Raw genomic sequence first — 15797 nt, 5'->3', positions numbered from 1 at the left:
CTATTGTTGAAAGCACTTGTGCTTTGCAGCATTTTGTCCACACCTGCCCAAAACTTTTGCACAGTACTGTGTGTATGTGTATGTGTATATATATATATATATATATATATATATATATATATATATATATATATATATATATATATACACACAGTAATATATATAATAAGTGTTAATTTAAAGGGTGCCACAGAATGTACTCAGAGCCTTACAACATTATTGACAAACAAATGGGGAGGAGCGTTACTTTCTAATATAAAAACCCTATGCGTAAGTATCTATGTACTATGCTTGTGCATATATAGAATCTCATTTCTGTTCACATACAGTTTTAGAGCACCAGGTATAATTGTCTGAAAGCTTTTACAAGTAACTTTTACAAAATAACTCATGCCCTGTTTAAAGGTATGTTGAGTAGAATATTTTGGTTAAAATATGCATTATCAAAATACCAAATGGAACTATTTCAAGTACCCTGTAAGTTATAAATAGCTCCATTCTAGAAACAACTGTATCCAAAAACAGTTTGGAATGATAATAAAACAACACTAAAACCATATTACATATGGGGGAGATGCAATAATCAGCCGCGAGGTGTCAGGAAAATTAGCTGAGATTTCGACTGCAATTACCGGCAATATGCGTGTTTCCGCACGCCACATCAGCGGCAATTGATTATCCCCCATAGTATATATGTAGTGTGTCAAATGAGTTTCAATATTTAAAATATCCACAATTGACACTTCAGAGTCTTTCACTAACTTCTGTCAAAGATTGAGATTGATCAATGAAATATTGAACTTTGGTATTATCCTATTAAATGTTTGAGAGGATGTCTTAAAGTAATAATTTATTCTGCAAAAGCAGAATGCATAGAATAACTTACTGGTACATCTTCAAATGTGATTTTAGTCATATTGTTGTTTGGACAGCTCTGCCAGGAGTTATTCAGTCGAAATCCGATTGCGCTGGTATGGCGGCCATCCAGGGAGACATATTTGCGAAACGTGCAGTTTTCTACATTGATTGGTCCATCATAGATCTGTATGCCACGGATTGGAAAATTCCTAAATGTAGACAAGACAACATTAATCACTACACAGTTATGAACTATGGCCTGAAAAGCGTAGAGGGCAATAAATATATCAGTACGTACACTCCTCTCGGCAGTGTTCTCCCATTATGATCAAGCCCTCCGGGACCCCAAACAAGGTTGTCTTCCATCTCTGTCCCCACGTTCTTGCTTTCTCCAACAAATATGCTGTTTCTAATTTCTTGCTTGGATCCATCGTCATCAGGGAAGGTTCCTCCACTAGAAGATGGACATATGTAGTTATGACAAGGAAGTATCCTGAATTCCATAAATTTTCATAATAACAATAATATAACTACCTGGCCAGAGTTAAGCCAATTCCATTATCAGAAAATCTGGAGAAACAAAAACAATAAGCCAAGTTAATATACATTCTAAAAACTGTAGTGATGATAGTAACTTATTTGGCATAATATATGGTTTAACATTCTTTGTTTATAATATTAGTAGAATTATTTTTTTCAGATCGAATATGTCTGGGTGTGGTAGTTATAGAATTTTGCTTAAATGTGCAAATTTAATGTATGCAAATATGCTCCAATGGAGAAGTAGTTTATATAATGCATTAATCCCTCTTACAGTAGTCAGGCAGATAACTGGATTATTTCAGCAATGTCCCCAGAGTAGGAATTTGTTTTTATGCTACGTGTCCAGATATTTAAAGGCACACCATTGACTGGAGAGCGCACAAAACAACTTTATACACCGTCACATCTGCCATAATGGGGCATGGACAAAATTAAATGCTTTGCATGTCTCCATATTGTTGTGGTTGGTGAATGACCTTTAGAGAGTACTGAAATCTGATGATACACTAAAAACTACAATTATTGTTATAGAAATTTCCAACCTTATGTGCATGTAAATAGGAGGGTTTTGGTTCTCATTTTAGATACTAACAATGATGTAAGTCCCTATTGGTTTTATAGGTTAATATAAACAAGACAGTAAGAATGTGATCTGCAACTATTTTCTTTATTCAACTATTGGTCTGTTGCATTTTTATTAAAAATGCCATCTGCCAATGGTTATTCTAACAGATCATATGAAATACTAGTAGAATAAACAAGAGGCTTCGCATGAAAGACTGTTACAATTTTAAACTTACTGGCAGCTATCCAACCAAACGTCTCCTCCCCGCAGCCAGGCTCCGTGGTCCTGGTTCTTGTAAGCAATAAAATGCTGGATTATTGCAGGTACTCTTGGCTTTAATGGATCAGCATCCTGATGTGGCCCATACCTGTTGAGCAGTTGGATACAGAAAAAGGCAAACTTTAAGCGCTGGGAATCAATTCTGCTGTGCTCTGTAAAATTCCATGTGTTTAATAACGTACTTTATTGTTTTATTGCAAACCAAGAAGCCTGTCTGGATTTCTGCTTCTAGTGATTATATCATGATAGCATCAGATTACACAGAGCTTCTTTATGAGCTTTCTGGTATTTAGATATCAGATATTATGTATATACATAGAATGGATAAAGAATGTAGGACAGCCAACATTGTAGCCTGCATGGCTTCATCTAAAGAACCTGCTAGTGTGACCCCTTCCTTTCAACATATATGTCATGTGGGGATAAAATTAGGATCTAGATCAGTGTTGGCTAACCTGTGACACTCCAGGTGTTGTGAAACTACAAGTCCCAGCATGCTTTGCCAATAAATTGCAGCTTATTGCTGGAAGGGTATGCTGGGACTTGTAGTTTCACAACACCTGGAATGTCACAGGTTAGCCAACACTGATCTAGATAATGTTAACATTACCCAGCCATATAAAATAATTTAATAAATAGTATCCATTGTAATTATGAGTAAATTTTCAGCAAACCTTTCAGACATAGTTTAAAAGCTACAACGCTTGGTCTTGGAGCAGGGTATAACTAGGGCCTATGTTTACAAAATTTTGGGCCAGGAATCCTTTGAAAAACACACAATTCATTGTTTATCTTCATTAATTTTGTTAGCATGGAACATAATTTGTCAAGTCAATAAGTTTCAATTACCGTGCCCCAGTAAGTGTAAAAATTGGTCTCTTATCCTTATCATTGGCTTCAGTGGTTTTCACTCCATTGTCGATGATCATTCCGGCCTGGACAAAGAAATGGAAAAGGAAGAGTTCATAGTCTGTGGATAGAGCTGAGACAACAATGGGCAGTCGATTCTGCTGTGGGGTGTGCTTGGTGTAGGACAATCCGGATTATACTGGACTATACCCCAGTCTAAAATCCACCTAGAGGCGGATCAGTATGTTATTAAAATTGTTGTACCCTATATTTATCAGAGCACACTGGCGCTGAGCAAGGTTTCCCTACATTGGGTACATTTATTAACAGGTGGTAGTGGGGAACATTTAGAAAAAAATTGGTGAAAAAGGGGTGTTGCCCATCTCAACCAATCAGAATTTTACTTTCCTTTTCTAAACTGCACTAGACTGACATTACAGAATCTGATAGGTTGCTACGAGGTTTTCCCACAATATCTGTGTTTGGAACCTGCATCCTGATATTTTGGATTTATGTGCATCTTGATGCCGGATAATGAAATAGTACAACATTCCTATATATTTGCTGGGATATGCACTCGATAAGAGTCTAGACTCACCCTGTAGTTGGAGTGTGCACGATTATTGTGGAATTTTCCAAGGGGGGTGAGTTCAGAACGTCCTGGCGCATATAAACCCTCAGAGGGCCCCGTAGGTACGTGGTGAAATATGAACCAATATCCAGTTTCCTGGAAAAGAAAATCATGATGTTTTCAAACCTATTTCACATCTCGGGTCTCATCATATTTTAACCCAACAATTTAAACTATAATGTACCATATGCATAAACCACATTAGACGTGCTGCAAATATCTCCAGCTGCGGGTATTTAGTATATAAAGAATGTATGGGATTATGGTGCTTGGGATATATCACCTTTTTATGTATTTTAGGGCTATGTAAGACATTTATATTTCATTGATGGTCATAAAACAGAGCTGCCCTGGCCAAAACATGAAGGTGAAAATTAGTGAGGTTAATGGAGCCTCTAATTTTTTTTAGCATGCCTCACTGAGTTATACTCAGTAGGAGCTCGTACTGGATTCCAAATGCAAGGTAACATATAAACCATTCCAGATGGACCTCTAATTTACGGCAGCCTTAACTGTGCTCTAAGAATAACTTCTTTGTTTTGTATTGTATGGTTAAACTAAACTAATGGCCTTAATGCTGTACTTACTTCAGAGCCTGCAGCTGAGCAGTTGACGAGGTTGTTGTTGGGATTGGCTATCCAGAAAGTGGAAACGGCACTGAAGACAAACAGAAAGCACATTAAATAGATATGCTATATTTTATGCACTTATTGTTTTCTGCTGTTTAACATAAAACCACAGTCACAAAGGGAACACAATATGGAAACACCTTGGTAGATGAGGGACACAACGCATATTAAAAGAGAGGGTTCCACACTTGGTTTGGCACATGCATGAAGGAAGCAAATAAAACTGCCCGGGTTGCCTGTTTTTATGGCTTGTGTGGCAGCAAGGCGACCTCAATGACTCGGTAAAAGAGGAGTGATTGTTGGGGCATGTTTGGCAGGAGCGTCAGTGACCAAGACATCCGAACCTAACACACAGGGGGAACCCTTTAACATTGCACACATTGAATGGCTCCAGGGAGCCAGTGTGACAGTATAATAGAATTGGAACAGCATAATCCATAACAGCACTATCTCCAGAAATCTGGATGCATTGAACCTAAATGGAAAGTGTTCTGCTGTGCTGAGGGAGCAATTTCTGAGACCCGTGAGAAGACCTGTCGAAATCTATGCTGTTCTTTTGTGAATGTGATCCGACACGATCTGAGCAGCGTCTGACAGTCATATGAGAGGTTACCACGGAACTGTTATACTATTGTTGTATGAGAAGGGAGATCTACACGGAGAGTTTCAGGTTCATTTATTGTGTCTACAGAGACATTGACTTATATTCACGATAAAAGGAGTATTTTATTAAAGAAGTTTTATTGCTGCTCTTGATGACAGGGTCATTTCTGGGAGGATTCATATCTTCAATAAGACTTCTTCTTGCTGACTTTGATGTGTACATTTGATTATGCTATTCAGTATTTAATGTATTAAGATCATTTGCCTCCCCAACTATTGATTGGCGCCATTCAGTTTATCTATTATTTTTGTGATGTTATATACTTATAGGTTACGGGTGTGACCTTATTGATTTAGCTACAAGCTGCCTTTCTGAGCGCCTGTTTGACTATAAGTGGCACTGTATTTGTCCTTTATTAATGCAACTAGATCCATGGAGAGCTGTGTAAGAGTCGGATTTTGCAGATAACCTATTTAATATTTTTTATTTAGTATGCAGTTTTCTACATACATATTGGAACTCTTATCATATTTACTGTACTAGTAGGTGGCTTTGTACTTCTGTAGATTTGTGTTTTCCCTGATTGAACAACAGTATATAAAAGGACAGCACCACCTCACATAACAGCAGTTCTCTGACCCAAACAAGGAATTTTTTCAAACCTTTATTCTTAGATTTGTGTAGTTTTGCAACTGTGTTACTATATACAAGGATGAAGCATCCAAGCGCCAGTTACTATCCATTGACTGTATTTTAACTGTGTTCACAAGATAGTTGGTCAGTAGACAACATTTATATTACGTGTTATTTAAACATGGGCAAGAGAACAATTCCCTATATGAAAGGGCAGTTAAATCAGACTAACTTTTGATCCTGATTGGTAACATCAATTCATTGCTTTAAATTTAAACCAAGATAGTGTTTAACATAAACTTCCATATTTCAATATATGTCATAGATAGTTAGAAGATAATATAGTTAAACATACAAACTGTCTTATATTAAGCAATAGAAACATTAATAATATCTAATAGTCCCAGTACTCACTTGCAGTCCTGTCTGGGTTTCGCTACATATCCTGGATAGGAACCATCAGTGATTGTCTTGCACATTTTATTATCTCTGTCGGAAGGTAGTAAAGTTCCTGCTTTTATAAGAAGTCCTAGACAGTGGTCAAATGTGTTGCGCTCCTCCGGACCATCCTCCGTGAAAAAGCAATGACCAAGGGTGTCATAACCAACAATGTCCTTTACCTAAGCAAGAAGGACCAGGAATAGTATATTATCTACATAGACAACTCAACAATCTCTAGAATGTAGTACACTAAAAGGGAAAATCTGAACCCCAGCCTACAGACAACACATCTCAATCCAAGTACTTTCCAAAACCGCGCCTTTGAATATATTTTACAGTGAGCATTCAATTACTACAAAGGATTAATAATGTTTTGCAATAAATATAAAAAACAATGTTCTCTAGAATGCAGAGAACAGTGACAGATTCTAATCTCACCCGGGACTAATTGTGTGATAGATGAAATTACCTCAATATGTATATAGACAAGGGGATCTACCAATGGAGCACAAGGGAATCTAGTACTCTTCATAAGAATATTAGATCATCAATAAATTATTATATCCTCATTTCATGTGAAAGGTTTTGTTGAGCAACATTGTTAGAACGAAGTATCATTTGATGATACGTATAATGAGTGCAATGAAGTTACTTACCAGTAAACCATTGGAGCCATGGACAGTAACACAACGAGAAAATGCATGATGGATGGAGATCTCTTTCACATAAGTGGGGGGGTAATAGCCTCCTTTTTCATCCACATCACCCGCTGTGTGGAAGTGAATGGGATAATGTCCCATTGTCTGCTGTCCCATGTGCTTCAGCTCTACTCCTTCCATATGAACTGCCTTGAAGCCTCGGGCAATCTGAAAAAAACAAGACATTTCATCTTTTACAAGCAAGTCAACTATAGTTCATATATCATATCAAAACTACAATTCACAGAGTTCATGTCATCCCAGCCTTACTCATCATTACTTTGTTCATAATATGCACCAATTTTCTGGAGGATTTTTTACAATTTTCCTGCCATAAAACATCTTTGTTTATACTTTTACTAATACCTTTAAATGTATCTTCTTATTAAACAGTTGGTGTTGTATACATTTAAAATAATTTGATGGAAGAGTTGTGGAGTTTATGTTAAGATTTTGGGGGGTAAATATGGCTAAATATAACTAAAATCTAAACATATGAAACATGATTCCATTAGGTTTTATCATTTGGTATTTAAGCTTATGTTTCAAGCAGTAGGTTCATTTTAAGGATCAGATGACTGTCAGGTTGATAATTAATCACATACCTTAACATGACCTCCGAATGTATCAAAGTCGAAATATTTACACACAACGCTGTTGTAACAACTATCTTCCATTTCTCCATGAATGACAATGTTCCTGCTGAGAAGTCCGACTTCTGCCCTCATATCCACTCCGTCTATCTCTTCTCCAATATGGAGATATTTAGCTCTCCCTACAAATGCAATAGGAACTGGTTAGTAAAACAGAAAAAAGTATGAACTTTTTCTACAGAAAACATCTCAACTTGGAATTGAGGAAAGCTCACTTATACTTTAGGCAAGAGTAGATCCAAAAACAACAGTTATTCCAATTGTAATTCCCTAGCTAAGTGTTCACTTTGATAAATTCCAGTGAAATGTATCATTGAGCAAACAAGGAAGTTTCCTTGTTTAAGAAGCCAGTTGAAGCATTTTCTTTAGAAATACGTTCTGTACATATTTGGGTTTCAAAATAATTTATATTAGAACTATTTGGGACAATTGCAAACATTAAGATCCCTGTTGTCGAATGTTTTTATATTTGATTTTAGAAATTTGTGGCAATCACAGGACTAAGTATCCATTTTTGTTTAGCCCCTAAATGTGATTACGGACAATGACCAGTTTGTGTCTTTTGTTCCATAAGGTCCAGTGAGCAGGTAGAAAGCACTTATCACTGCATGGAAGCATCTCACTTTCAATTGAGGTTAAGTTGAAGATGGTAGTAATCAGTCAAAGAACTCCAATATTTGTTATGTACTTCTGTCTCTAAAATTATATGGAATTCTGAAGAAAATCCCATTTTGTAGTTGCCACTGGATGAAGTTACAAGACGCAAAATCCTATGGAAAAGAAACCTTAATATCTTCAATTATGAGGAATGTTGAAATACATGCTAGACAAGTAAAGCCAGACTTGTCTCGTCTTCCTATTTCTCTACCTGCTTTGAAGCAACAACTTACATATGGTCCCAGTTTCTCTCCTACTTAAATTCCATTATAAAATTCCATTGTCCACTAGAATTAGAGGATTACAAGACACAACATTCTCAGTCTGGTTGCGTGCAAGTTTAACATGTCCTCTTTATCATGTCTGGGGAACCCATAAATGCCTAGACTCTCTGCTCAACTTACAGTGCACCTTTTATTACATTTTGTAAAATATTCCTATGGACAATGGGCAACCTTTCAATGTATAGGACATTAACTACCAAATTGCCAGTAACTGCATTACCATAACGCTCTTTTTTTCTGTAAACCTCAATGCTCGAAAAACAGGTAGAGATTCTGATTTCAAAAAGAGCACAAATCTATTTCAAAGATCTTATACTCAACCAGAAAATAAAGGAATGACTCTGAACTTCAGAGATTTATGTAGGATAATATTTTGCATGTTTGTTGTCAGCACAAACTTTATGTAATGAATTGTAAGCAGTAACCACTTGTCTCTGTAAATTAGAATATTAGAAAGGCTGTTGTGCATCTTGATCCAGCAATGGAACTCACTTTAGTGCTCTGTTTAATCCACTAATTTCCAAAAGGTTATCATCATACTCAAGGACAGATGGGTTAACATATCAAGATAGTGAAGAATGTGGGGGCCTTATGATGGCAGGAGGTGGTCAGACAAGGGCATCTTAGAGTGTTCCTGAGGGCTAGTAGCACTAATGCCTAATTCTGCACCCAAATGTAAAATCCAGACGTTATTTTTCCGGGATGAGATATTTTAGTTATATGTTAAGTGGTGGAGACTGTATATTGGGAGGCATTCTTGGTTTAGTGAGTACCCAGAGAGCCTTATTAGTCCAGAAATTTAGCTGATTTTTACACATCTTCTAATGTGGCAGTAATCAGGCAACTGACATTTTTTCAGTTCAAGAACATTTGTACCATCTAGCCACATTTTAAATGGGAAGGTGCTCTTATATAGAGATGAAGCATAGTTTAAATGGACAAATGGCGGCGGTATCAGGGATTATGCCGCACTAATCACACACTGTATTAAAAAGGAAATCTGCGGCTGTTCTAGGTGACAGGTGCTCCATTCTACCATTCATCTAATACAACTGTGATCCATCGGTATGTCAATAAACCAATGTGAATAAAATATTAAATTGTTGAAATTAAATATATGAAATTAAATCAGCTCTGAAGTCCTCTTCTACCATTGACATATTTAAGATTGTAAGCTTGCGGGCAGTCCCCTCTTAACTCTCTGTTTGTTAATAGCCAGTCTTAATTTATTATTCTATTTGGTTCCAATTATATAGCACTGTGGATTATGCTGGTGCTGTATAATTAATTAAAAGTAATAATAAATAATAGTAACAAAAAGCAAAGTGAAATTGATGTGTTTATGCATAATAATGCACTGCACCTAATCATTGTTTCAGTGAGGTATTATAAAAATGTAGACTTATGCGTCTCTATACTTAGACATATGTTTATCTTAATGTATCTAAAATAAACTCTACTGTGTTGCTTTAACTCAACTTCACTCTCAATAACACTCCAGAGAGATAGGTAAAGATTAAATTCATTCTATGTCTCCTTGAATGAAATCTGTTGTCTGTTAGTAAAGCCGAACAGAGCAAGTGTCCCACTTGCATGCTTTTAATTTAATCATAAAGCTGGTCATGCTAAGCTATAATCACTCTAAAAAATGTCAAACACGCACTGTGCACGTTCTATATATAAACCAGTTCTGTAGACTTGGCTCAACCCACAATGAAAAAGTTATTTTGGAACATTTAATTCTAAAACTTAAAAATACCCCTTTTAATGATCTATTTAAAAAAATGGAATGCCTTTAATTTAGAGCCTGAAAAAACACATACCTATACAAACAATACCAGAAACAGAGGTTTTTCCACGTATCTTACTGCCAGAGCTGAATTGGGTTAGTAAGTACAAACCAAGCCTAGAACATGAAGAAACTTTAACTAAAACAAGGAGAAGATCCATATATAGAGAAAAAGAAAAATGAAAAATAAAGTGTGTGGCGGGTATAAAGACATACATTTTACAAGCCCTACTATAGATTCTATTTTACACATAGCTCAGGAAACTGAGTTTCCAAAGGCCGCACATCTTACACCGCTTGGTTGACAAGGGCAAGAGACTATTCTGGATAATAGCTGGGCTCAAAGGAGCCAAATTAATTTAGAGTTGTATGCTCAAGAGTGGCTCTCCAGTCCATGTGGCTATTTCTGTTTCCCATATGGATTACATTGGATCGAGAAAGGAAGAAGACAATAAGTATTTATTAGGGAGACAACATTTACTTATAAATAAATTCTTATAAGAAGATGATTTAATAACGGGCAATATTAATTTATTTATGACTGAGGCAACACTTATTGTTCCATTTATAGTACGCACTACAAGTATTTATATGCACATACGCATCTTAGCGCTTGTAATTCTACAAGTATCAGCATGCAAAATCATGGCCTGTCAGTGATCTTGCTGGCACTTGACATTTTAAGCCTGGTACACAAGGATCAGGGGTACCAGGAGAGAGCCAGTGTCAGCATTGTGCTGGTAGTCTCTCGGAGCTCCCTAGAAGACGGAGTCCCAAGTAAAGTAGGCTAGACAATTGCAATGTGAAGGATAAAACCAGATGTGAAACCATCTAAACTGGATGTGTTTTGCGGGGTTTGCATTAAATTATGGATAATTTAATTTAAAAATTATGTTGGCTAATTAATATTATTATGCTAACCCCCTTCCCAACTGAAAATATGTAGGCTCTTTAGGGCAGCGTAGTGGCGAAGTGGTAGCACTTCTGTCTCACAGCACTGGGGTCATGAGTTCAATTCCCGACCATGGCCTTATCTGTGTGGAGTTTGTATGTTCTCCCTGTGATTGCGTGGGTTTCCTCCGGGTGCTGCGGTTTCCTCCCACACTCTAAAAACATACTAGTAGGTTAATTGGTTGCTCTACCGGTCTGTCTGCCTCCCTCTCTGTGTGTGAGTGTGTGTCTATAATAGGGAATTTAGACTGTAAGCTCCAATGGGGCAGGGACTGATGTGAGTGTGTTCTCTGTACAGCGCTGCAGAATCAGTGACGCTATATAAATAGATGATGATGATGATGATGATGATGTAGGCTTTTTAAATGTAACCTCCCATAGTGCAACTTTGATTTGCCAAGGTGCAAAATTGCACCTTCTACCTGGATTTATTACTAACTTGAAATGGGGTTCATTATGTTCAGTGGGGGAGCTAGCTAGCTTAATAAGTCCAACCTCCATTGGAACCATATGGATATAGGGGCCCAAGAGCAGATGCAAACATGGCAGACAAATGGAACCTAGATGAAACTTTCAGGTGTGTTGATGTGTTGTATGGTATAAGCATCAGCCATGGCTACATTTTACTGACCTGTATAAATATTGTTAGCCTGTATAAATAGCAACCTCTAAAGACCAAAGTCATTTCTGAAACTCTAGGGTAGCAAGGCATGCTGGGAATTGTAGTTTAACAACAGTTTAAGAGTGGCAGATTGCCTAAAGTTGGTCTAAAGTACTGAATGTTCAATGCAAACCAAAAATATTGTTTTAAATGGGCTGGGTCTTTCCCGATAAGACTGTTCTCCAGTGAAATAACCACATAATACAAGTTCATTATCTATTTCAATAACAGGCAATTCCACCAAACCCTTCCTTATCCACCCTAATGTTATTTCAAGATTAAAACAGCCAAGAGCCTGCTAATCTTTACTCTGAAGAAATTCCGCATTATCTTAGGTAATATAAATAAAGCTGATGGGAGGGTGCTTAGTGGAACATTTGCAAGAAGTCAGCAAGTGTTTAAGTGTTATGTTGATATAAAATAGAATGTTCTCAGCACGTAACTGCAACACTAGGACAGAACCAACTGGCACATGCAGGAATAATCTGCAATTTACATGTGGTAAACTCAGCTCATTACTGGGCTTTTAGGGATACAACAAGTTAGAGCATGGAATGCAATGTTTGTATAATTGTTAGCAATTACAATAATCCAGTTTGCCTGTCAAGTCAGTATCCTAAACTGTAACTTACATACTTTCAACCATAATTACAATCATCTATTATGACATTTTAAAATATTGATTCTTGTTAGATTCTTAACATAATGTGGCACCATTTTAGTAGTCCCACATAATGGTAACAGTTACTATCTTCTCTGGGGGGTTAGATTCTGAGACAAGTAAAGTATGCAATTTATATCGGATTCTTCCATGAAAGAAAACTTAAGTAGAGAATGGGCCTGATTCACTAAGGAAAATAGAGCAAAAAAATGAGTAACTTTGAACCTTGGCAAAACCATGTTGTATTGCAGGGGGAGGTAAATTTAAATTGTGAACATATTTATAGTTGGGATAGAGCATGTCCTAGATCAACTTTTAATGTCAGTGTAAAAATAAATCAGGTAATTGCATCCTACATGAAAAAACAGCCAGTATTTTCCTTATGTGCAAAATAATAAACTTATTTGCACCCCTTGCACTGTAACATGGTTTTGTAAGGTTCAAAGCTACTCATTTCTTTGCCTTACTTTCTTTAATGAATCAGATCCAATATGTGTAAAGTAAAAAGAGAGAGATATATAAAACATAACTCCAATATTAAAATGTTAGTTTTGAGAAAAAAATCACAATACAGTTATTCTCCATATTTCCTCCACTGAGCTTACACCTCAATTCAGTTTCCCCAACACAAGACACATGGCCACTTTCTACCAGCTGTCATTACCTGACTGGTATATCTGTAGCAGACATCTATAGAACACAGTGCTGAGATACAAATGTCCCATCACAGCGAAGAACGTGTTGATTAATTGACAGAGAGGCTTGGGCTGCAATTAACAGTGGATTTGATTTGTTTTTGGTAATCCATGTTCTGACTCATGGCATAAAGATTTCACAAACCCACGCAGGCTTTTTATAACATAATTATAAATATTATTTTGTAACGTTTCTTATTGCTAAGTGACAAGTGACTGAATATGATGTTATGATGAATGGAAATGGTGTTAAGAGATGCCAATCCTTTTACTCTGTGTGTGTAATGACAAACGGAGCCAGGTCAAACTATAATTAGTTTTGTGATATTCTAGCAGATGTTTGTTAAAAGTAATAGAAAAGTGGAAATTAAACTTAGCAAATGGGTACTACATGAACTATTTCCTGTCACAAGCTTCAACCGGCCAGTGCCAATCCTTTGCTTTTTACTTTCCATATCCGTACCTCCCAAAATAGCCCATATCACCAGGGATATAATGTTCTGCTTCCATTTTCCCCACTGATTTTCCAAATGAATAAACGTGGGCTGAATGAAATATGTGATGTATGAACCCCCCTTTTAATATCAATTACTTAATTTTGTCCAGATCACTGCATTAGGAAAACACATGGGAAATGGGACATCAACAAAGGATATTTATTAAAGAACATGATGATTCTTTTGAATGTATCTACTGCTACCATACAGAGACCATCCCTCCATCCAAAGCCTGGACTCTGTTAGACTACAGAATAGTCCCCTCTCCTAGGTCTATTCCTACCTCTCCGACTGTTCCTTGCATTGTCCTCTTCTCTCTCCCCTATCACTTGGACATTGTAGAGATCAGTGCTGCAGGCCGTTCTCTTTTATACTCTGTTCTTCCAAGCATGCACTGCAGCTTTTGCTTTCACCATCAGGCTATCCTGCTTCCACTCTAATGACTAAAGGCCCCCCTATGTGGTCAGAGTCTGCTGCTTGGCCAGAGTGCCCGATATGATCTCGTTGTACCGTATGACCAGATCTGATAGGATCCATGTATAATATGTTGGGTGACCACCACATACATGGTCAGTATAGAAAATCCTCTCATAAATAACACACAGGGATAGATTCATCAAACCTTCTAAAATGGAAGAGCAGAGGTTTTTCCCTTAACAACCAATCATATTCTAGCGATTATTTAATTAGTACATCCTAGAAAATATTCGCTAGAGTCAGATTGATAGCAATGGGCAACAGCTTCATTTTTCCTTTTCAAAAGGTTTGAAAAATCTACCACACAGTCAAAATAATGTTTTGAGGACACTTAACTTACATCTCTATGCACTGGTAGGTTACATGTCTATACAGTGTTACCTAACATCTCTATGCACTGGTAGGTTACATGTCTATACAGTGTTACCTAACATCTCTATGCACTGGTAGGTTACATGTCTATACAGTGTTACCTAACATCTCTATGCACCGGCAGTTTACATGTCTATACAGTGTTACCTAACATCTCTATGCACTGGTAGGTTACATGTCTATACAGTGTTACCTAACATCTCTATGCACCGGCAGTTTACATGTCTATACAGTGTTACCTAACATCTCTATGCACTGGTAGGTTACATGTCTATACAGTGTTACCTAACATCTCTATGCACTGGTAGGTTACATGTCTATACAGTGTTACCTAACATCTCTATGCACCGGCAGTTTACATGTCTATACAGTGTTACCTAACATCTCTATGCACTGGTAGGTTACATGTCTATACAGTGTTACCTAACAACTCTATGCACCGGCAGTTTACATGTCTATACAGTGTTACTAACATCTCTATGCACTGGTAGGTTACATGTCTATACAGTGTTACCTAACATCTCTATGCACTGGTAGGTTACATGTCTATACAGTGTTACCTAACATCTCTATGCACTGGTAGGTTACATGTCTATACAGTGTTACCTAACATCTCTATGCACCGGCAGTTTACATGTCTATACAGTGTTACCTAACATCTCTATGCACTGGTAGGTTACATGTCTATACAGTGTTACCTAACATCTCTATGCACTGGTAGGTTACATGTCTATACAGTGTTACCTAACATCTCTATGCACCGGCAGTTTACATGTCTATACAGTGTTACCTAACATCTCTATGCACTGGTAGGTTACATGTCTATACAGTGTTACCTAACATCTCTATGCACCGGCAGGTTACATGTCTATACAGTGTTACTAACATCTCTATGCACCGGCAGGTTACATGTCTATACAGTGTTACTAACATCTCTATGTACTGGTAGGTTACATGTCTATACAGTGTTACTAACATCTCTATGTACTGGTAGGTTACATGTCTATACAGTGTTACCTAACATCTCTATGCACCGGCACTTTACATGTCTATACAGTGTTACCTAAAATATTTATGTACTGGTACCTAACATCTGGGACCTGAGGCTATTTTTGTACTTGCAATAAACAAGCTGTACATACAGATCTTTCCATTCTGTGTAGCAGTTTAAGATATCTACTTTCATATTCTATGTGGAATTCTTGTGAAATGAGGAGACTTGCCTCTATAAAGGGGATGGCGTTTGAGTGAGTAGTGATGGGGCACTGAGCTGTTATGACATGTACTCCCCACCGGCAAGAAATCATTCATATCACGTTACAGAGGACAGTGTAGCAAGTCTGCAAATGTATCATAAATCAGACAAGAAG

The 15797-nt window shown here is 37.1% G+C and overlaps 1 protein-coding gene across 2 annotated transcripts in view; it reads right to left on the bottom strand.

Moving 5' to 3' along the window:
- The window catches only part of CEMIP (cell migration inducing hyaluronidase 1), a 101425-nt gene that overhangs the window by 18381 nt on the left and 67247 nt on the right, over positions 1–15797 (bottom strand). For both annotated transcript variants that reach the window (XM_075207793.1, XM_075207794.1), the window contains exons 12-21: positions 7336–7505; positions 6689–6898; positions 6006–6211; positions 4313–4382; positions 3693–3821; positions 3095–3180; positions 2202–2333; positions 1393–1428; positions 1157–1312; positions 887–1067 (exon numbers count right to left, since the gene is read on the bottom strand). In XM_075207793.1, the coding sequence (XP_075063894.1) occupies positions 887–1067; positions 1157–1312; positions 1393–1428; positions 2202–2333; positions 3095–3180; positions 3693–3821; positions 4313–4382; positions 6006–6211; positions 6689–6898; positions 7336–7505 (1376 nt within the window). The remainder of the gene's footprint in view (positions 1–886; positions 1068–1156; positions 1313–1392; positions 1429–2201; positions 2334–3094; positions 3181–3692; positions 3822–4312; positions 4383–6005; positions 6212–6688; positions 6899–7335; positions 7506–15797) is intronic.

Source organism: Mixophyes fleayi, chromosome 4 (assembly GCF_038048845.1).
Source record: "Mixophyes fleayi isolate aMixFle1 chromosome 4, aMixFle1.hap1, whole genome shotgun sequence".
Taxonomy (NCBI): Eukaryota; Metazoa; Chordata; class Amphibia; order Anura; family Limnodynastidae; genus Mixophyes; species Mixophyes fleayi.
Note: the sequence above shows the minus strand (reverse complement) of the source record. Positions and strands in the feature narration are given on the sequence as shown.